This window comes from Accipiter gentilis, chromosome 6, assembly GCF_929443795.1.
Source record: "Accipiter gentilis chromosome 6, bAccGen1.1, whole genome shotgun sequence".
Classification (NCBI taxonomy): Eukaryota; Metazoa; Chordata; class Aves; order Accipitriformes; family Accipitridae; genus Astur; species Astur gentilis.
In genome coordinates, this window is record NC_064885.1 from 13,159,356 (window position 1) to 13,182,374 (window position 23,019).

A 23,019-nucleotide genomic window follows, 5' to 3' on the forward strand; every position below is an offset into this window, starting at 1 on the left:
CCATGGGGCCACAGCAGTGCCACAAGGGGACAGGCAGGATGAGCTGTTCAGCGTTAGCTCTAGCAGGGGAGGGGATGCTCCAGTGTGACAATAGACAAAAGCATGGTCAGACCCATCCACAGTCACAGCTGGGACAGCCAGAGCATAGTGTCCTGGCTCTGGTGAGAGGTGAGAATGGTGAGCTGGGTCTGGAGGGCCTCATTCTTCTCACCTGCCTTGGGGAAGGGTGAGCATGGAGAGCACGGGGCACATGGAGCCATCCAAGGAATGGCCTCTTCCCTCGGCAGGAGGCAGAGGTGTTTGGGGAGGTGGAGGCAGAGGCAGGGAGGTGAAACCTCATGGTGGGCAGTGGAGAGCTGAGCTGCCACGATGTGGGAGGACACCAGACATGGGCTTTTCCTTGCTGTATTACGGCGGCTTTGTATGTCCCTCCATGGGTGAGACCATCCTTGGCATTAGACCACTTTGCAGCAACAAGGTCTTCTGTGCCTCCCGCATGGGAGTGTGGGTGAAGTGAGCCCTTGCCCTAACAAGCTGCAGTAAGTGCGTCCAGCACAAACAAGAGAAACGCTACAACAGCTGGCTGGGTCCAGGTAACCCATACAGCTGTGCCCAACACTTAAGCTCCGCCAGCGAGACCTCTCCATGCAGTGAAGACCCTGCTTCTGCACTCCCAGCTGAGGTGCCCACGGTTGTCCCTTGATATTGGAGCCCTTAAAATGCACCTGGGTGGTGGTGGCCCAAAGACAGACCCAGATGCCTGTTCCACTTCGTACTGTGCAAGAAGCTGGTTTTCGAGCTAATACGCCTATGTGATGGGAGCAGGAGCTTCAAATCCTCTGGGAGGAAAGCTGGTCCCTTCCCCTGCAGGAACCCTTGACCCACATGGTCCCAGCTCTCCACAGAAGCCAGTGGGCAGCAGCATGCTGGAGGACACCAGTCCTGTCTCAAGAGTGATCCGGGCCCATGTCTGTGTGGGGCAGGTGAGCAGAGATGCCTGCGGAGGGTAGGAGGTTGTTCCTGGAGGCATCGGGCTCGGAGAGGTGTGAGAAACCATCAGCAGCATGTGGCAGGGGCATGGCAGTGTGGGCCGTGCCGAGAGCCATCCATGGGGATCCCAAGGGTGGCTACAGAGGGTGCTGAGGCTTGAGCACTGACATGCTGGCTCCAGGTGTAATTTCAGCTGGTCTGCACCCACTGCTGTGGCTCCATGTAGACAGGAGGGTGGCTTGGGTGTGCAGGCGTGGGCTTGGGGGCTGAATGAGCACTGCTCTTCAGGGGGAGCTGATGGCAGGAGAGACATCTCCTTGACGTGCCTGCCTAGCCTCCCCAGGAGGAGGAGGAGACAGAGGAGAAGACAACAGAACAGGGAGAAGGTGGGCACCCAGCCTGGGCCATGGGGAGGGCTCATGGGGATGATGGCAGAGGGGGGCGACATCTCTTTTGGAAGTGCACGCTGCTTCTTGTCACTTGAGTAAACTCAGCCCTGTTCCTGGTGACTGGAACTCTTCCCACCAGTTCGATGTGCAATAAAGCGCCTCTGCCCACCTGCAAAGGAGCGTGGGGAGACACTGGTGGGATGGGGAGCCCAGATAACCACCGGCTGGGTCCCTCCCAGGAGCCACCAGCCCACGGAGTCCCACCTGTACAAGCCAGGAGGAGCCCAGAGGCACAAGGGCAGGTGGGAACCCAAGTGAGGGACTCGGAGGAAGGGACGCCCTGCCCGGGCCCCTCCTGACAGACCCTCAGCCCCAGGGCCCGCGGGGGCTGTGGGACACGTTTTGGGGTGCGGGGGCGTTGCACAGAACTTATTACGGGATGTTCAAGAGAGGAAGCGAAGGTGGGGAAAGGGAGGGATCTGGGCGATTCAAGAACAAGCACGGGAAAATACGGGAACGTGCGCGGCTCCCGGGAGCCACAGGGCGAGGGCGGCCCTGGCGTTGACCCGGGGGTGCTGCCCCGGGGGGCTGCGCTCGGCCATGGTGATCGCTCTCCCAGTGGAGCAGAAAAAGTGCCCTCCCCCCCGCACTCTCTGCGGTGGGTGCCAGGGTGTCCCGCCGCGGGGGGGGGGGGCGGGGGGCGGTGGGTCCCGCCCCCGCAGGTCCCCGCGGCGGCCGCCAGGGGGCGCCGCCCCCCCCACCGCGCTGCTGGGCGGGGCGGGGCGGGCCTTGGGCGGGGCCGCGTGCCGAGGGCGGCCCTTCCCCAGCCCCTCGGCGGGGCGAGGCCTAGCGGCCTGCTGCGGGCCGGCCGGCTGCGCTCCTCCGAAAACCCGCGGGGACGGGCACGGCAGCGCCGGCCGTCGGGCACCGCCGCCGGCAGAGGACGAAGAAGCGGCGTCTCGTTCCCTGAAGCGCTGCCAGCCGCAGGCGGGGGCGTCTGCCCGTCCCGGCCTGTGGCGTTCAGGAGGACGAGTCGCCTGCGAAGGGGGGGTGAAGGATGCAGCTTGAGAGCAGCAGCAGCAGCTCCCAGCCCGGGCGTCCTCCCCGCCACAGCTCTGGGTTGCTCCTGTGGCGCGGGGGGGACCTTCGCACCCCCAGCACCAAGCCCCGCCGCCGGCGTGTTGGGATGGAGCATACGGAGGGGTCGGGGCCCTCGGAAGCCGCGTCCCCGTCCTAGAGCCGAGGGCAGCGGGGAGTGAAGGGCCAGGAGGAGTGAGGGCTACAGGGAAGAACTGCTAAAACTCACCAACGCCAAATTTATCTGTGCTGGAGGTGGTGCAGCACTGTGAGGGGAGCCCCACTGTGCCCCCAAAACCCAGGCTTTCGTCCTGCAGCTGCGTCCCTGCCAGGCGCATCGGGAGCCCCAGGCTAAGGCTGTGTCTGAGGCGCTCCCGAGAAATCTCTGAGCACCTCCTCTGACACGGGCACACTGCATCTCCCGGTTGGCTGGTACTCCTTCATTTCATATCCCACAGCAGTTTGCTTGGCAAACGGCATCTTGCCATCTTCATTCTCTAAAATCAGTCACGGTCCCATCAATGTTTAATCCAGGCATCTTAATTTTTCTATGGAAACATTTAAACCTGAGCAGGGTTGGCTCAGGCCATTTCTTATCGAGGTGTAGGTCTAGTTCCAGGGATTATCTGCTCAGTGGGTGAACCTGGAGGACTGTGGGGAAGAGGTCTTTGTCAGGACACTGAGTTTTGGTGGCCGGATGTTTTGCAGGGAACAGGAGCGGGGTTTTGCTGTGACATTTCTGCTTGACTCCCACCTGGCTGGTTTAATACACTGAAAGCTGTTCCCATGCAGAGCCACCCCCTGCACTGGTGGCTCTGGAGCTTCTCCCTGGCACAGGAGCTCTGGGAGGAGACCTGAGCCTCTGCACCAGGTGCACCCCAGGGATGCTGGACATGTCCAGGGCTGCCGGAGCTGTGGCCGGCAGCCCTAAGGCTGGCCCAGCTGGCCCCAGGGCAGCCCCAGAACATGCAGGAAACGGCAGGCACAGGCTGTGGGAGGTCCTGTTCCTGCTCTGTCCCTGGGAAGGGTGGGCATAGGGGTGTCTCCCCGACACCATCAGTTCCCCCTAAAGCAGCGAACTGGCACTGCCTGTTTGAGCCCTGTTGGCACCTCACTGCTCCCTGTGAGCCCGGGGTTGGGGTCCTCCAGGGTGGACACCCCCCCTCCACCACCCCTGCCAGTCCCTGGGCTGGGAAGCCCCTCCTGCTGGTGTCCCCAAACTGTGGTGTCTGCTGGATACCCGGCCCCGGTGCTGCTGCTGCCCCGGTGACCCCCAGGTGTGACCCTGCAGTCAGGGCTGCCCTGCTGTGTGCCCCCCCAGGAGAGCACCCTGATGTGATGTCCTGCAGGTGTGACCCCCCCAGGTGAGAGACCCCAGCTGAGCCCCGAGTGTGAGCCCCAAGTGTGATCTTCCCCGGTGTTATCCCCAGGTGTGTCCTCTTCGTGTTCCCCCCCCAGATGTGATGCCCCCGAGGTGTGACCCCCCGGTGACTCCCCCCACTCTGATCCCCCGTAGCTGTGCCCCCTCTTCGTTGTTCCCACCCCCGCTCCAGGTTGCCTCCCCCCCCCCCCCCAGTGCGACCCCAAGGTGTGTCCGCCCGGTGCCCCTCCCGGCATCGCCCTCCCCCGTCGCGCCCCTCGGCCGCCGGCGCCGGCCCTGCTCCCGCTCCGCTCCGCCCGGCTGCGCGCATGTGCCGCGCCCGCCCCTCCCCCGCGCGGAGGCCGGACCCAGCGGCGGCGGCGGCAGCGGCCGGGCAGGATGAAGGACCGGACCGGGGAGCTGCGCGCTGTGAGTGGGGGGCGCCGGCCACGGGGAGGGGGGAGGAGGTGCGGGCAGCGCGGGCACCACCTCTGCCCCTGCTCGGGGACCGCCCGGCGTCACCTCGCTGCTTCCCCCTACCCCGGCCCGGGGGCCGCCGTGTCCCGAGCGGCGGCGCAGGGGGGAGGCTGGGGGGGCGGCCGGGGCTGAATCCCCCCCGGTCCTCGTGGGGGGGGCGGGAACGGGGTTCCCCGGGCTGCGCCGCACCCCCCCCCTCCCCCCGCTCCCCGTGGGCCTCTCTGGTTCCCCCCGGCGCCGGGCGGCTGCGCCTCCCGGGCGGGCGGTGCGAGCCGCGGGCGCTGGCCCCGGGGACCCCCATCTCCCCGGGCACCGGATGACTGGCTGCCAGGGAAGCCGAGCCGGCTGCAAGCGATCCCAGCTGGAGGGGGGGGGGGGGGGGGAAGGAAAATGATTATTTTTACCCGGAGCAGGGAGGGCAGCGCCCGGCGGGGATGCTGCGGGCAGGGGTGCCCCGCGGGCAGCAGAGCCCTGGCCCTGCCGTGCCTGTGCCCAGCCGCCGCCGTCCCTCGCCTCGGCCGCCCCGCTCTGCACCCATTTTGCTTCTTCATTCTCCTGGCTCTGCTGATGTCATCTGGCCTGGGAAGAGCCCGGGGCCGCGCAGCCCTTCGGGTGCTGCTGCCTCGCCGGGAGGGACGCCAGCCGGTGCCCGCGGGCCCCAGCCCAGCGGTGCCCAGTGCCCCCCGCAGCCCGGGCCCGGCACCTACGCTGCCGCTGCAAAACGGCCGCCTGGCGCCCGGTGCCGTGGCCCGGGGGTCCCGCCGAGGCCGCAGGGGTGAGCGGGGGGGGGGGGGGGGGGCGCGTCTGGCGCCGTCGTCCGCGGCCGCAGCCAGCCCGGGGGGAGCGCCCGGGGCCGGCGGCACCCGCCCTCCGCCCCGCCGGTGGGGCGCTCGGAGACCGCCCCCCCATCTCGGGTCACGGGGGGCTTGGCTGGCGGAGCGCAAGCAGCGGCTTCGATGCGTGTCACGGCAGGGACCCTCACAGCCCCTTTGCTGCCTGTCCCTGCCTGCCAGACACTGCGGCGGCGGCGGCACCGCCCGGGGGGGGCACCGGGACCCCGGACACCCCCCGCTCACCCCGGGGCGAGGGGTGCTGCCGCCCCCGGCGTGGGGCCGAGCTCTGCAGCATGCGGGGGCAGTGGGGATGCCCGGGGTTGGACAAGAGCCTGAAATCCCAGGGCACTGCTCCAGCATCCAGCCTCCCGCCTCGTGCGGTCACACCAGCGCTTGCTTTGCTGGTTTTTCTTGGTGGGTTGGTTGTTTGTTGTTTTGTTTTACTTCACGATTGGGCCTGTCGACTTGCCTGGGAGGGGAGTGAGGGTCTGGCCATGCTGTCCGTGCTCCATCCCGGGGGGGTGACCCAGATGTGGAGTGAGGGGTAGCAGGGATGACTGTGGGTGCCCAGGCTGGCCAGTCCCCTCAGAGACCCCACCAGAATCGCTTCAGCCGGGAGTTTGGCTCGGGCTGGAAAACACCGGGAGGATGGAGCTGGGGTGATGCCAACAAGGGGCTGATGGGGTGGTCGTCAATGCCAAGGGGGTGGCTGTCGACGCTGGAGGAGGAAGGGGCTATATAAAGAACAACTGCACCCCCCACCCCCCCCCCCCCCCCGCTCAGCCCGAGAGCCTGGAAAGCACCCAGACAGGAGGGGGCTCTTTCTCCAACAGCAGTGCAGGCTGTGAAATAGCGTCAGAAAATAGGCTCTTTAATAATAATAGTAAAAAGCAGCCCTGTGAATGTCCTCTTGGCAGCCAATGCTGGCTGAGAAGTGATGCAGTAGAGTATTTTAAAATATCTCAATTCCTTTAAATATGTCTTAAGAAAAAATGCCTTTTCGCCTCACTCCTGCTGATGATCCTTATTCATCAGCCTAATGCCAAAGGGTGCAGCATCCTCCCCGGGACTCCCTGCTGCATCCAGGGGGATGGAGGTCCAGCTTGGAGCATCCGGATGCCCTGGAGCTGAGCGGGTGCCCACGCTGGGGCAGAGCCTGGCAGGGCTGGGAGGAGCGGGGCAGCACGTGTGGAAAATGTGGATTTACAGCCTTGGTGGTGGCAGTCACCTGGGAGGAGCAAGGTGCTGCAGTGGATGGAGTATAGGGAGTGCCTGGCCTTTTTTCTCCTGTGCTGCCAGTAGCCAGCCTCATTAATAGCCTTGGCCAGTTTCTTGCTGGTTTAATACAGTGTTTAAATTCTGCCAGGGATGATAAGAAGGAATTGAAAAATAAAGAGCTGGCATTATTGGAGCTGAGGAGGGGATGCAGGGCTTTCACTGCTGTGCAGAACAAGAGCTTCATGTCTTAATGGGATTTTTATAATGGTACTTGAAATTCAAAATGCTAATCCTGTAATCTTGACCTCTGATTGTGTTCAGACTCACTCAAGTTTATCTAGTGCCCTGGGGCTGGTAGTGCCCCCAGGCCTGCTCTGAACCAGGGACAGGAAATTTAGCTTATGGCTGAAAAATGTCCTCTTGTTGTGGCGGAAGAGCAGCTGACTGGCTGTGAAGGATGTCAGGAATGAGACCAGCAGAGCTTTGCTGTCAGCTGCTCCAGGGTAGGTGCCACAGCTCTGGCCCTGGATTGTGTTTCCTGCCTCTCTGGAGTGGGGCTGGAGCTGGTCCCCTTCCCGGAAACCCCCAAAAGCAGTCCCTCCTGCTGTGGTTGTCCCTCTGCAGTGTTGGTGACAGGGAAGGGATGAGACAAAAATAATGCAAAAAATAATTTATTTTGTTTTTGGGACAGTCTCCAAGCCACTTCTCCTTGTGTTCCAGACACCTAAAATGTCTTTATTTAGGCTCTGCTTGCGTTGTGTCCTCCAAAGCTTGAGGAGGGCAGGTGCTGAGGGTGCTGCATTATAAACAGCCATCAGCTGCTGCAGATGGAGAAAGAGCCTGAAGCTCTGCTCAACGTGCGAGGGCTCTGCTGTCCTGGCTCAGCAAGGCTCCATGGCCAGGATGCTGCAGAGCCAGGCCGAAATGGTGTGTGCATGCAGGACGGTGAGGGTCCCATGCTGCTTCATCCTGCCTGGGAGGTGGTGACTCAGTTTGGGTGAGATGTCAGGATTTCCAGGGTGTGAGACAGGTCCAAATGGTAAAATAATTCTGAATTATGTTTTGAGAGAAAGCGGGAGGAGATGAGGGAGTTGTGCAAGTATCATAGGATGACAGAGTGATTTGGTTTGAAAGGGACCTTCAAAGATGATCCAGTCCAACACCCTGGCAGGGGCAGGGACATCTCCCACTAGATCAGGTTGCTCAAAGCCCCGTCCAACCTGACCTCAAACACTTGCAGGGATGGGGCAGCCACAGCTTCACTGGGTAACCTCTGCCAGTGTCTCACCACCCTCATCGTACAACATGTCTTCCCTATGTCCCAGCTAACCCTACCCTCGTTCAGTTTAAAACCATTGCCCCTTGTCCTGTTGGTGCAGGCCCTGGTCAAAAGTCTCTCTTCCTCTTTCCTATAAGCCCCCTTTAAGCACTGAGCAGCCGCAGTAAGGTCTCCCCGGAGCCATCTCTTCTCCAGGCTGCACAGCCCCAACTCCCTCAGCTTTCCTCCATAGCAGAGGTGTCCCAGCCCTCAGACCATTTTGGTGGCCTCCTCTGGACCTGCTCTAGCAGGTCCATGTGTATCTTGTGCTGGGGACCCCAGAGCTGGTTGCAGTGCTCTGGGGGGATCTGAGGAGAGCGGAGCAGAGGGGGAGCATCCCCTCCCTCGACCTGCTTGCCACGCTGCTGGTGATGCAGCCCAGGAGCCACTTGGCATTGCTGGTTAATGTCTGATTTTCCACTCACCAGTATCCCCCAGTCTTTCTCTGCAGGGCTGCTCTCCTTCCCTCTCTCCCTTCCTTTGTGTGCTCCACCATTGTCATACATACTGCAAGTGGTTGCATTGGTCAGAGTTGAAAAAAATTCTAGAAAATTAGGAAAGAGTTGAGTCAGTGCCTTGCAAACCAAGCGTCTATTTTTTTTCTTCTTGTTTTATTTAGCTTGAATAAATTAGTTGCAATGTCAGACTCTGAGCTCTGTTTCCAAGAAGTAACATCAGCCTTAGAACTGAAGGACTGCTTAGAGGTCATTGATATCCCAGATCTCTTTTGGCAGATGGGACTTCAGCTGGAAAGTCCTTCTCTGCAGGGCTGCCCTCCATCCATCCATCCATGCCCCAGTCTGTGTTGGTCCTGGGGATTGCCCTGGCCCAGGTGCAGGACCTTGCCCTTGGCCTGGTTGAAGTTCTTGAGGTTCACATGGGCCCACTCCTCCAGCTTGTCCAGGTCCCTCTGGATGCCACCCCTTCCCTCCAGCATATTGAGTGCACCACTCAGCTTGGTGTCACCTGCGAACTTGCTGAGTACACTCGATCCCGCTGTCTGTGTCGATCAAGATGTTGAGCAAGCCGTGGAAGTGGCATGTGGCAGTTCCTGGTCCCAGAGTGCCCTGTTTCCAGCAAGACTCAATTCCCTACACTTGCTCCGGGTTGCTGAAGCAGTGAGACGATGCCAAGGCACTGCAGGCTGCTGTGAGATGCCAGCCTGGGCCAGGACAGGAGGTTTCGAGGGGACATGGCGGTCTGGAGGGGCGTGGGGGGTTGGTGGCTGGGTGGACCCGGATGGTTCGGGTCAGGGTTGCTGTCTCTGGAGGAACTCAACATGCTTGGTGTTACTGGCTGTTAAGAAAGATATGGCTGGGTGATTTTGGGAGGATGGGATTCTGTTGTCAACATTTCATACAGCCAGTTAGCAGAATTTCCAATAGTTATTGATTTTTGGTGACTGTAGCCGTTGCTGGGCTCTAACTGGGCTGGGAAAGACCATTTATCTGTTGAGAGATCCTCTCCCCATTCCCTACCAGGCAGTGCTCACCTGATGTTTTATTTTGCAATTACATGGTGGAAGTGTTCCTTGAGATGCTAGGGTGGACACTGCCCAAATCGTGGGTTCAGGCGCTGTGGGGAGAGGTTTGGCAAGGCTACTGTGCTTGCAGGATGGTGTACAGGCCTGGGAGGTTTCAGTGCTGGCAGAAGCAACCCCAGCATGAGAGAGACCTTCTCTGGACTGGTGACAGGAGAAGGCGGCTAGTTTGGACCTGGAGGGTCTCCCTTTGCCCCCCAGCACAGACCTTGTGTGGTGGGACCAGTCGTCTTCTTAAGTCTGAGTGGCTGCAGAGGTGTTTGTAGGACCAAAGCCTTGACTGTTACTTGCTTGCAATAAAGCAAGGGTACAAAGTGATGGTCACATTTCTGGTGACCTTCCTGTTGGATCTAAAGGCTTGCCTTGCTCAAATGAGTGTTAATTGAGAATAATCCCTCCAGGGTTTGAACAATTGCTCTTTATTTCATGTCTACCTTTTGTTTCTTATCATACCTCATTTTTGAGCAAGGAGCTGTTTCCTAACCCATGCCAATGGGAGAGGCACAGGTGCAGAACCAAGACCCACTTTGGCTTGTCTCCAGCTTGCAGAAATGCTCAAATGGTTTTGCTGGGCCCTTTCCTTCCATGCCCATTGCTCCTCTCTGGCAGCCATTTTCAGGTGCTTTTCTCCAGCAATGTCTGTGCGTTTGTGCCATGCCATCATCCTCCCCAGCTGGCTGAAACCCCCCGCTCCTGCCTGCCTGTCTGCCACATCTCTGTTTGGAGCACTACCTCCTGCCTGTGGGAGTTGCGGGGAGGTGTGTGTTAAAAATAAAAGGAGAGAGAATGCAAGGTCGGCTCCAGGTCCAGCTCTGTGGATCCACCCTCTTCCCTCCTGCAGCAGCTGAAATCTGCAGCGTGGCCCCCCAGGACTTGCAGCCAGACCTTGCTCCATCCCCTCTGGTTAATAATCCTGTGCTGCTCCTGCTAACAGTTTCTTTCTCGGGGGCACAAATGTGAAGTCAACCAAAGTTTGCAGCAGGAGTTGGGTCTCATTGATCTCCGTCTGGGCAGCAGGGCTTTTCTGGAGCCACCCGCCAATGCAAAAGTCCCTGCTGACTCTGGAGATAGATATATTTGCTTATTTAAATGCTGTCTTCCTTTCCTTTTTTAACCCTCTTGGTTCCCCGGTGCACTTTCAAGCCCTTCTGTTCAACCAAAAGGGTCACGTAAATAATTCAGCTTTGCTTCTTCCCTCATGCGTCGGGGAGCCAGGGCTGTCACATGGCAGGTGACAGCCAGCAGCTCCGTATTGTGTATGTGCAGCCCACGCAGCCGCCGGGTCTGGCTGTAGTCAGTGGGATGGGTAGGGATGCCGAAAAGCTGATTTTCTGGGGGTGGAAGGAGCAAAGCTGCTGGGGAAGGCTGTGCACCATGGCTGCCCTTGGACCACGCCTGGCCCTACCATCTCCCCACCGTGAGTGTGTGTCTCCAGGACAGGGGAAGCTGCTTTGCCTGCTCCCTCATGGTCCTGGGGAGCAGGAGGGGGTAAGACACGCGTGAGTCCTTGCTCCCTGGGGTCTGCCAGGCCTGTCAGCTGGGTATGGCAGAAGGTAACAGAGGTGATGTCGAGTGAGTCTGCAACGCCTGCCTTGCACGCTCTCTGTCTGAGATGTTCTTCTGCTCCCCAGCAGTTGTGGGGTCCTGGGTGTCCCTGTGCTGCAGGGATGCTGTTAGCAGCAGTGGGCATGCACCCAAGTAGGGCAAGCCAAAGAAAACTTAAAATTGGGAAGACCCTTTGATGTGCTTTAAACACAGCAGCATGCAAAGCCCAGCCTGTAGATCAGCTCTGGATGGTGTTTCATTTCCCCACCCCAGGAGCAGGCTGGGGCCTGCAGTGGGGGTCTGCACCCTGGGGGGGGGAAGTGGGGCAATGGACGGGGGTTTGAAGGACAAGCGGGCTCAGCCCCCACCGGCACCAGCCTCGGAGGGGGATGCTGAGCCCCAGTGTCCCTTGGTGTCTGCTGGGGAGCTCAACGTCTGGTGCAGTGGGGGCTTGGTGGTCCCACTGAAGTCAACCTGAATGGAGAAATACTCTTTGCCTCCTGAAACCTGGTACCATGCTGTGGATGCCGAGGAGTAATAAGACGTGTTAGCAAGCCGCGTACATTGGCCGTGCGCTGGATGTCTAAAAGGGCTCGAGCCAAAGGGGTTTAGGCTAGTTCCCATTTTTTTTGATTGCAAGTGTGTTTGCCTTTGTGTGAGCTGCTCAGAAGCTATACAAATGTTTGTTTTCCTATGTATGTACCCATTAACAAGATTTCTCAGGAAATATGCAAAATTATCACTACAGGCAGAACATGTACAGTAAGGCTCATTAAGCTAAGTACTGTGATAAATTGCTACTTCCAGAAAATTACGTATATTAGCAAAAAGGGGGAGAGTGAGCTCAGTGGAAGACCCAGGAAGACAGAGTGTGCAGTAACGTCCTGGCTTCAGGCAGCTGCAGGGTGACCTGAGCAAACCTGCGGCAGGGGATGGCTGAATGTCCTTGAACCACGGCATCTGTGGGATTATCCTTAGAGGAGATGCACGGGGAGGGGAAGGCAAGCGGAGAAGGACAGCATGGGAAACAGAAACAGTGCTGTGTCAGGACCAGACCAGGCATAAAGCCAACGGGACCGTCTTTACTTAGAAAAAAAATATAAAACAAGGCAACTCTGGAAGCCTGGGGAGTAGAAAGTTTTGCTGAGCTGGAAGGCAGGGGGAGAGGACAGAGGGAATGTGCCACAGGCTGCCTGCATCTCTGCCTTTGGTGACCAGTGGCAGGGCTGGTGTCTGAAACGAAGGTGCTGCCTTGCCCCCTAAACAGGGAAGCAGGCTGATGGCTGGAAGCAGAGGACAGGCTCCAGCATATGGTGTGTCATGGGCTCATAGAGCGGTTTGGGTTGGAAGGGACCTTCAGAGATGATCCAGTCCAACCCCCCTGCCATGGGCAGGGACATCTCCCACTGGATCAGGTTGCTCAAAGCCCTGTCCAGCCTGACCTCAAACACTTCCAGGGATGGGGCAGCCACAGCTTCTCTGGGCAACCTCTGCCAGTGTCTCACCACCCTCATCGTACAATATTTCTTCTCTATGTCCAACCTCACCCTACCCTTGTTCAGTTTAAAACCGTTGTCTTGTGCTGGGGACCCCAGAGCTGGATGCAGTCCTCCAGGGGGGTCTGAGGACAGTGAAGCAGAGGAGGAGCATCCCCTCCCTCACCCTGCTGGCCACGCTGCTGGTGATGCAGCCCCATATGTCTTTTTATGTGATGCTGGCACAGGATGCAGTGATATTTGGGAGGTGGTGGTGTGAACCCAGAGGCACCCCACTGCCATTCCTGCAGAAGGTCATAGACATGGCCCTTCCTCTACTGCACTTCTCCATTACCTGCTCCACACTACTGTGTTTGGAAGCCAGCAAGTCACGTCAGGAAGAAAGTTTCTTGAAGACCTCAAATCTGCAGGACTGATGCTGACCCTGTGCAAGCAGCTCCAGGTGACTGGCTTAACCAGACATTCTTGAATATGGGCTGTGGTAAGAAACCCACTGTGAATCCACTGTAATTTTGATGCTCACCATTTCTTGAGCTGCCTCTGTGTGTTGTCTAGTTCAAGTTTTGTAAATAGATGTTTTACCTGCTTTTCTTTAACCTGCCTTGAATACAAGCAGATCCTTGTATACAAGTGCTCAGGTCCCGTATCAGAGATGTCCTGAAACAACTTGCAACCTCCTTCAGTGTGATACACTGAGTATTTCCAGTGGAGGTGCAAGAGATAGCCCTGTACAGTCACTCTCCTCTGGCAGGACGGTCTCTTCCTCCATCACCTTTGCAGGAGCCATGGAAGTAGTGAGTGGAGCCCAGGACATCTGCTGACTGCTGGCCAAAAACTGTCCTTGAGGGCATCCAGAGGAGAATAGGAAGTCCTCCTGCTGCAGCAGCAGTGGAGAGGTCAGGCTAAGGAAAAGCTTCCCCTCAGTCTCCAAGGGTACCAGCGCTGCTCATGGGGAGAGGTCATCCAGGTCCCTTTGAGGTTGAGGCCAATGCTGTGTGTGCTCATCTGCATTGGAGACCTTGCTGTTGCACAAGGCCTCCTTGGCCTGTTTTGCAGCCTTGTCGAGACCTGTTGTAGAGAAGTGGCTTGTCCCTGCTGCTGTTGGACAGCTGTTGCAGGACCACAGTCATCAAATTGTTGAATGTTTGCATTGGAAAGGACCTTCAAAGATCACCTAGTCCAACCCCATTGCCATGGGCAGGGACATCTTCCACTAGATTGGGTCCTGTCTGGGTTGTAAAATTCCAGATCTCCTGCGTAAATTATTTGTTTGCGTTTGTTCTTAGGCTCGTGTTCTCCTTCCACTGGAGAAGGTTCCTCCTCCCTGTTCCCTGCTCCTCTGGTGTCCACTAGCACCTCGGTGTTCATCACCAGGTGCAGGGGACAAACCTGGGCTGCATAGCGTCAAAATCTGCTTCAAGATGGGACTGAACTTTCTGTTAATAGTATGATATTTAAGTTTCTAGTGAATACTTACAGACCTGGGTTTCTTTTCGTGGGAACTAACTAAAAAATAATTAAAGATAAAATCTTCTACTCATGTTGACCTGTGAGTTTTCAGAAGCTCACTGCCAGCCATGGCCACTTCTCATCATGCAGTACTTCTGCTGTGATGTCTACTGCAGATTTTCTAGTATTAAGTCCTTTTAATCTGCCATTGCTTCCAGATCCTCCATCAAGGACGTGTGGTGTATGAAATGATTGTTCGTTTTGTTTTTTCCAGAAGACATTTGCCTCCTGGGAGGGTCGGTGTCTCACCTGGATGGTACTAGGATTCCTTTATGTGGTCTAGGCAAGAGCACCAAAGAAATGTCATTCCCATGTTTGAGCATTCATGATCATTTGAGCAACTTGGTCTAGTGAAAGATGTCCCTGCCCATGGCAGGGGAGTTGGACCAGAGGGTCTTTGAAGGTCCCTTCCAAACCAACATATTCCATGAGTGTCTGTAGGCAGTGTAGTCTGATTTGAAGGATAACCGTTTTATGGACTGCCTTGATTTTCATGTGTTGATCCTCTCCTGGTGACACAGGCCGTGGGAGCTGTGGTGCCGCCTGCCTTGCCCCCTCTGCCTGAGGCTTTCCTTCTCTTTTTGCTGGCAGCTTCCTGGTACAGACCTCGAGGTCACTGGTGGGCATCACCAGATCTTGGTGTTAGTTGTAGAACACTTGGTAGACACCAAAGCATGGTGGTGATCCTGGCAGAAACCTCTCTTGAGTGCTGACCTTGGCAAATATGCAATGGGGTGGAGAAAGGAGATGAGTGCCATGGCTGCAGGTGCTTCTGCTGCCTGTGCAAAGTTCTGGTCTGCACAGAAGCTGTAACAACGATGATGCCACCATCAGAAGGATGTTAAGAAATTAATTTCAGATGAATTAAGTCTGTCTGCTGTTTTTCACCCAAATTATTCTTTAGCCATGATTGCAAATTTGTAAAGTGTTGACTGTAAAGTATCAATGCTTTTCCAGATCATAGTACTGTCCATGTTCTAGAGCTACAGGAGGAGGTCAGTGAGCTAAACTACTTGCCCTGTGCAGGACTGCTGGCACCTCTGTCACCTCTGACATTTGTTCTTAATAGTTAAGTGGAATTTTACATGCCTGCTTCTAAAACTGAGTTTAAGAGTTAACCACAGCTCTGATAACAGGGTTGGGCTTCATACCAAAGGCTGGTAATGTAATTCTGCAGCACTGAAAGCCAACACCTAAGGACAAAACTCTTTGAAATCTTGTTCTCCTTTGCACTACTAGTGTTGGAAATTGGAAATGCCTACTGACTCATGCAGATGTTGCTGAATGCTAAAGTCATTTGTGCCTTGAACTTTTATTCATCAAAAAGTTGGTAGTGGGAAGTATGGGCTGGTTTTGGTGAATGTTAGAATTGCACATAGCTGAATTGAGGCTATAAAATACGCAGTTTATTATGCTGCATAGCTGTTTTATATATATATATAGTCTGCAAAAAATGCTAAGACTGAGGCTGTAGGTAATTTAAGCCATGGTCTCAGGTGGTTCAGCTCTCCAGGGTGCTCTCCCGGGAGCAGACCCTCCATCTGTCCTCATCCTCAGCCTTGACACCACCTTCCTGAAAACCCTCTGGAGCAGGACTTCTGCCTCTGGACTCCTGAGGAAAGACTTGGTTTGGCTGCTGCAAAACGCTAAAGCAAACCCTAAGGTGAGAAGGGTCAACGCAGCCTCCCAGGGTGAGCGTGGTAGTTGGTGGGTAGGAAATCCATGGGTGCTTTGGACCTTGTTCACGTGAAGCTTCAGCAGCAGAGCTGCAGTGAGCTGCTTTTCTGCTGCTGAGCATCGCAGAGCTGGGCTGGGATGTTTCCAGGGATCTGGGCATCCGTACGCTGTAGTACACGTCCTGTAGGCTTTTTAAGATGGCCAAGAAGAGATCATCCTTCTTAGTGATGTGCGCAGCCACACGCCAGAGCCATGGGGAGTGAGCTGCCGCAGGAGTTCTCGGATGCTGACAGCAATGTCCTGGCCTCGTGGACTTGGACGCAGGGAACAAGATGACTGATGTTGGACCCCCATATGCTGCTCCAGGCGGGGATGCAGTCCTGGCCATGACCCAGTGCTGCTCAGAGAGCATCCCCGCACTGAGCAGCCTTGTGTTGTGCATCCCAACGGGACGCTTTTCTTTTAGTACAGAAAGGGCAGTTCATTTTGCAAAGAAAGTCAAGCCCGGATGGCTGAAATTTCTCAGGCTGGGCAGATCAGCGTGGAGGTGTCCAGTAAATATAAAAACCCAGATTCGGTGTGGAAGCAAAGCCAGTGAGGAGCATCCTGCATCTCTTGGGGATGAGGCCTTTTTTTGCTTAACTTAATGGTCCCTAAAGGGGGGTAGTAGCTGATGTGGTTTTTTCCTTTCCTTGTGCTTTTGCGAAGCTTGCCTTGTCTCTGGTGAGGATGGGATGCAGCGCATGGCGTTGGACTCTGCAGCCCCGCGTGATGGCTGGAGGCAGGGCCAGGGCTCGCTGCCTGCTGCCTGTTTGTGTGTGCAGGCCTTTCCTAGGAAAGGGTCTGCTGGCACGGCTGTGAGTGCAGCTGGCACAGCTTGGCGGAGGGATGAGCTGGGGGTCAGCATGGTCCCCTGGGATGCAGAGGTGCCCAGTGGCGGCTGAGCCCGTTGCTCCTCTGCCTTGGCGCAGTTCTGCTGCCTGTACTGGCTCTGCAGATGCATCTGGACACGGTCAAATTCATCTGCAATGCTAACAGAAGAGGGCAGGAGCTAAAGCCTGCATGTAGCCACTGCTGAGATAATAGAGACCTCGTTACACCCTGCCACAGCTCACCCTGCCTGCCACCTCTTGCTTTTTGGAGGGGAACAGGCTTTGAGTCTTTTCGGTTGGTTTGTGCTCCTCTGCTGTCTTCCAGAAAGCGCCTGCAGACGGGGCTGGTTCGAACCAGAGGGATGTAAACTGCTTGATAATGAATTTATCAGTGGTGTGCTTGTTGCAAAACCCACAGAGCCGGAATGCTCTGGAGCTCTGGACCGTCTTCCCATCCACTGCTCCACTTTGCTGGAAGGGAGGGTATTGAAGCTCAGCTCTGCCTCCTCTTGGGATTTCGGCCCTTGTGGAGGGGCATCTTTAACCCTGCGAGGCCCTGAAAGATGCCGGAGGGGCTCTGGCTGACCTGTCCTCCCCGTCCCGCTCCCCTCGCTCAGCAGCACCAGAGGCAGCAGGGAGGCAATGGCTCCCAGAGCCATCCCCGCTGCCAGCATGCTGCCCGCTGTGTTGCTCGCCGCTTGGCCTCGGGTGGGCTGGAAAAAACAAAAAACCCTGTGAAAGAAGGTTTTCTTCGCCTACCATGTGTGGGGTGTGAAAGCCCAGAGACCGTGGGTCCCCGGTGCTGCCTGAAAGTGCCCGAGGCAGGAGGGAGGTTGATCAAACCCCTCCTGCTCTTCTGCTCTGGATGTGCCGGTGGCAGAGCACACGCTCCCCGTGCCAGTGACACAGGCAGGGGTCAGCACTGCCATGCGGTACCTATATACATAAAGTGGGCAATGCCAGTGACCCACCAAGGCTGCAGGGCAAGCAGAGCTGCCTGCTGGCTGGTTGTGTTAATTAACTTGGGCTCATCACCTGCTGTAAGCTGTTTTTAGAGCTAGTCTCATCGAAGACACTTAGACTTGCAGCACTTTGCTGTGGGTCTGTTTCCTCTCTCCCTGTAAGGAGTCTTGGGGCAGCCTTTGCTGCCTGAGGTTGCAACACGTCAGGCGTGCCCAGAGGATGCAGAGTTGGATGGATGGCTGTTTTGACAGCTGAGAAGCACCGGGAGGATGGCGTGCACAGTGTGCCTGTGTGGTGTTGGGAGTGCATGCTCCTTATGTGTCGCTGGCAAGCAAGCCCAGGCTTTTGAAGGCTGTGAATTGTTTTCTGCTTGTGTTGAGCAGCACTGGTGGGCAGCTTTGACCTAGACAGGAGCTTTCCATGTGGCTCTGAAAACCTGGGATGCTCACAGCTGGGATGCGTGAAGCCAAAATGCTGTCAGCTGGGTGGACACTTTATGTTTCCTTAGGAAGCGTGTTTTGGTTTTGTTTCTACTTTGGCAGCAGTGTATGGGAATACACTTCAAGCCAGGGGTGACAGTGCCTGTGAGGGCCAGCAGCATGCCTGGACTGGCCCCTGGGATGGAGGGAGATGCTGGGAGCTGATGATCCTTCAGTGCCCTGCATCCCAGCTGTGCCTGCCCAGTGGTATCTCCTCCCACTCGAGTCCTTGTTAGCCCCGCAGCTAACGCCACTGCTGCCTCCCTCATGCGGGGGTGTCGGGTCAGGGATGGTGGGGCCGAGTGATCAGCCTGACGCCTTGTGTCGGGGGCGGTGTGGCATGGAGGGTATTTCCAGTGACGTGGGTTGGACAGATGGTGCCCTTCTCCAGCCTGGAGTGGCATGTGCCCTCCCGACCAGCAGGCTCCATCCTTGTAATTTCCTCTTCGCAGGGCTCCCGGCTGGGCTTTTGTGACGCAGTCCCCACACACAGCAGGGCAGTGCTGTGTTCAGTGCCTGTCCTAAATAACCATCGCCCTGCCTGTGCATCAGCGCTCTGCTGTGCCTGGGGGGTGAGCTGCCTTGAAAATAAAAGTGTCTCCAACAAGGCTGCATGTGGCTTTGGCAGAAACCCTCCCTCTGTGCAGTGCATTGCCTTCCTCCGGGATTTCTGGGACTAACAAATGACAGAGTCCAGTGAGCAGCAGGAATGGGACCAAGCAGTGATGTGGCATCCTGCGGGCAATGAGCCAGGACCTTTTTGGATGTGGAAGGGATGGGCAGGAGGTGACAAGGAGATGGGCATCTTCGTGGGCAGTACACTGCTCTTTCAGAGGCAGCCTTTCCTCTGCCGCCAGTATTCTCTGGCCTGTGTGGTCATGGTACAAGCCTGTGTTTAAGATTAATGATGGGGAATGCTTTCCTCACAGGCTTCGGAAAGGGGCTCAAAATTCCTGCAAATTAAGATCCTGTCAGAATGAAAGCAAGAGAAACTGGCTAGGATTGGGGGAAGTTGTGACAGCGGTGCTTTTTCCTGTGCAGGACTGAAGAAGCTTGCTGGTGCTTCCCATCCTGCTCGTCCCGGGAGCGGGCTTTCATTGGATCACAGAGTGATTCAGGTTGGACGGGACTTTCAGAGATCATCCCGTCCAACGTGACCTCAAACAATTCCAGGGATGGGGCAGCCACAGCTTCAATGGGTGACCTCTGCCAGTGTCTCACCACCCTCATCGTACAACATTTCCTCCCTATGTCCAAGCTAACCCCACCCTCGTTCAGTTTAAAACCATTGCCCCTTGTCCCGTCAGTGCAGGCCCTGGTCAAAAGTCTCTTTCCCTCTTTCCTATAAGCCCCCTTTAAGTCCTGAGCAGCCACAGTAGGGTCTCCCCAGAGCCGTCTCCTCTCCAGGCTGCACAGCCCCAACTCTCTCAGCCTTTCTCTGTAGCAGAGGCGTCCCAACCCTCAGACCATTTTGGTGGCCTCCTCTGCATCCGCTCTAGCAGGTCCATGTGTGTCTTGTGCTGGGGACCCCAGAGCTGGTTGCAGTGCTCTGCGGGGATCTGAGGAGAGTGGAGCAGAGGGGGAGCATCCCCTCCCTTGACCTGCTGGCCACGCTGCTGGTGATGCACCCCAGGAGCTGCTTGGCTTTCTGGGCTGCAAGCCCACATTGCTGGCTGATGTTCCATTTTTTGCCCACTAGTATCCCCCAGTCCTCCTCTGCAGGGCTGGTCTTAGCCCCCTTTCCTTTGACCCCTTCCTGTGGATGGCTGTCCTGTTGGGCACATGGTGAGGTGGCACGGGGCTGCAGGTAGGACACGTGTCCCCTGGCAGAGCTGCTCTGCAGGCAGAGCCCTACAGATGGTCTGCCCCCAGCCTGGGCTGCAGTGCCGGCCCTCACCCCCTGCACAGCCCCTGGGCTGTGGGGTAAACCTCCAGGCAGGATGGTCTGCTTGCCTGTGTGCCCTGAGGTGCAGGGATGAGCCAGTCTGTCTGTGGTGGGTGCTGGGGATGGGTTGGGGGTGGGCTGCTGCCTGAGAAAAGCTTCATGGTACGGAGCTGGAGTCAGGAGAGCTGGAAGGAGCGCAGAAGAGGAGTGGTACAGCGGATGCAGGGGCAATAGCAGCACCATTTCCTCTGAGAAATCTCTATGAAATGCAGCCCACCATCCAGCAGCCAAAGCTAATAAAGCTAATGCACTGAGCTAATAAAGAAGGCACCCCACAGCTAAAATCCCACGTGTGGAGGCTGCTGGCTGCAGGGGCTGTCGGGGATGTCTTTGTCACTGACATGGAGAGGCCGATCAGGATGTTGAGAAGGAGGATGCCGTGACCTGGAGGCGCGTGAGTCCAGGGCGGCATTTGCGTTGGCGACTGCATCTTCCATCACTTGCAATGTGTGTCCCCAGGATCTGTTGGCATTATGTATTTCTCACATCCTCGGAGGGGGTGTAGGTGGGAGTTTGTGACCGCTTTTGCTGTTTGGGATAACACCGGCACAAGTCCAGTAGAAACCATGCCTGTTTGTGTGTGCTGGCAAAATGTCCCTCAGTCCATCCAGGAGTTAAGGGAGTTATAACTGCCCATCTGACGGGCTCTGGGTACCACCTGTCTTAATTGAAGGCAGTTGATGCTTAAAGTCAAGCACAGCACGAACCAAGCGGGATTTCCGGTGGCGTGTAAACTGAAATGCAAACATGGATGGTAGCTACATCCACATAGCAAGCATCCATCCATGCAGACATCCTTCCTAGCTTTAGGAGATGACGCTTCCTAACTTCCTCAATGGTGAGTCCTCCTGCTCACATGCTGTGGGTGCCAGGGAAGTGCCTGCGCCACTCTGGGAGCAATGGAGCGGGTGTAGGCATTGCTCTTGGTTCATTTGGAGACCCGAGCAGACCTTTGCTTACAGCCAGCAGTGGCTGTGCTGGTGCAGCCAGGCTTGCTCACAGGCTGAACAAATGATGCAGTCAGCAGTGGAGCTGGGACTTGAGGGTGACAGCCCTTATTTTGCTAAGACGGGTTTGAGCGAGGCCGAAGCAGCCATGGCAGGGGACGGGGGGAGGAGAGGGCGGGGGTCCCTCCAGCCTGGCTGCCTGGTGGCGTTGGGGTGCAGGAGGGGTGTAACAGAGCCCGCGGCCAAATCCTGCCCCTGGCCCCAGGGCTGGGTGGGTGGTGTTGGATGTGGCTGTGCATCCAGCTCTATGCTAAGCCTGAGTCATGCTCTGGCTCTTGATGCTGGGCTGGGACTGCTGGCGGGGTGCGGGAGAGGCTTGTGTGGACCTGCTGCAAGAGCAAACTGCCACATTTTGAGAGCAAAAAGCTTTAGGGAAGAAGCTGTGTCCTGCCTGATGCAAAGAGCATTGCCTTCTGCAGGGAGCATGCAGACCTCTCTGCAAGTCCTGACAGGTACAGGCATGCCTGTGCAGGCAGCGGGCCACTGACCCCGCTCCCGGTCTGTACTCCCAGCACAAGGGTGTATTTTTAGCAAGGCAGGGAAGAGATCTAAGTCAAAGCAAGAGAAAGCTCTTGGTGCTCATCCTCAGGTCGGTCTTGCCCAGTTCCATCAATTAAATGCACTGACCCGTTGGCAGGCTGGTAGCTTCTGCCATGCCCCAGTCTTGCTGTGCAGGCAGCTCCTGCCTGCTGAGCCCTGGCAGGGGGGCCTAGTTGTGGCCAAAATGACAAATTCTTAATTCCCAGCTTCAGGGAACATTTATTCTTTGTGCCCACAGAGTGGTGTGGTAAGGGCAGCAATGTGTCTGCTTTTTCTTGTCAGGGTGAGATTTTCACTTGAGTCGTGGTAGCTCTCCCATCTCGAGGTCTTTGGATAAGCGTTTCACAAAGTGGTTACCAAGGCAAAGAGTGCCATGAGCGGTGGCAAGGCTGGAAGCTGAGGTCTTCTCTGGGTGACTCCACTCAAATGAGTCACCCTAGGTTGAAAAGACCATTTTAGAGGGAAGGATAGGTATTTCATCTGACTTATTTCGAAGTGAGAGGCATCCTTCTGGAGACTGTGTTGGCTAGCTCTCTGCAAAGTATGGAGGGGCCATGGGGTGATGTGTAACCATCTGCAGAATGTGGGACAATTATGAGATGAGCAGAGATAGTCCTCTCTCTTAAATCTTCTCCATTCCACTGACTCCTCTCTAGTGAAGACAGAGTAAGAAAAAACTTTTTCATTCCATTAATTTTCCATTTCCATCCACCGTGTATCTGCTTTGGATAATAATCTTTTAAATGTCTCCTTATACAGAGGACTGTAATTTTTCTTTCCCCTGCAAGCTCGCGTCCTCTACCTTGCTGGGACAGCAGGTGTTTTCATCTCTGATGACAATGGCACACATGCTTCTGCACGCAAGGACAACCCCTCATTTGTCTGCTGAGGCTTTACTAGTTCTCTTGTATTTTCTGTTCTCCCAACCTTTCCTGTACTCTGCAGCATCCCTTGTGTTTTCCCATCGCAGCACCCCTCGTGCTTTCCCATCATAGCATCTCTTGTGTTTCCCATCACTGCTGTTTGCAGAGCTGTTGTGCTCATACATAGCTGAGGATAGCTCATAAAGTTCCTGACTCCAGCTCTCTGTAAATGCATAGGTGTCATTAGTCTCGTTATGCACTTGCCACAGGAGGCCACTCAGTGTAGCAACTGGCTGCAGTGGTGTTTTGTGTCATGCCTTTATTGCTGGAGCTGGCCGTCCTCTGCTCTGTTGGTGTCTGTAGTGCTCTGGTGCGGCAGTGCCCGGGGCATCCCATGTGCTGGCTGGTTTTTGCCCCGGCTCCTGGGAGCAAGTGAGCAAAGAAGGGGAAGATGCCCCTGAAATGGAGCCGCAAACTTTGCAGGAAGCACTTGTTGATGCCTCTCTCTCCATGTCATTGCAGGCGAAAGACAGTGACGACGATGATGAAGTCACCGTCAGTGTGGACCGGGACCGCTTCATGGATGAGTTCTTTGAGCAGGTGAGAGATTTGTTTCTGCAGTGCAGCTTTAAACCTAGCTCAGAGCTTTCTGTTAGCTCTGGAGCAGGCTGCAGGGCTGTGGTACAGGCTCCCACCGCAGGCTGGGAGCAGTGGTCGAGGTGGGGATGGGGGTCCTGCCCTGGCTGATGCTGCTCAGCTGATGCTCCGGGTCCTTGGGGGTTACGCTTAGCATGCTGATTAACAGGAACCAGGCTTCCATGCAGACCTGGGGCTGTCATGGGCTTACCTGGCCCTATGGATGCTTTGCTGTCCCACCTCCTCCTCCAGAAACCAGTGGGGCAGCTGGGCCAGGTGACCAGT

The 23,019-nt window shown here is 56.5% G+C and overlaps 1 protein-coding gene across 2 annotated transcripts in view; it reads left to right on the forward strand.

The window, feature by feature from the left end:
- Nucleotides 1-4,153: 4,153 nt before the first annotated feature.
- STX1A (syntaxin 1A) overlaps nucleotides 4,154-23,019 on the forward strand; it is a 94,632-nt gene continuing 75,766 nt past the window's right edge. For both annotated transcript variants that reach the window (XM_049802354.1, XM_049802355.1), the window contains exons 1-2: nucleotides 4,154-4,245; nucleotides 22,621-22,698. In XM_049802354.1, the coding sequence (XP_049658311.1) occupies nucleotides 4,216-4,245; nucleotides 22,621-22,698 (108 nt within the window). In that variant the 5' untranslated portion in view covers nucleotides 4,154-4,215. The remainder of the gene's footprint in view (nucleotides 4,246-22,620; nucleotides 22,699-23,019) is intronic.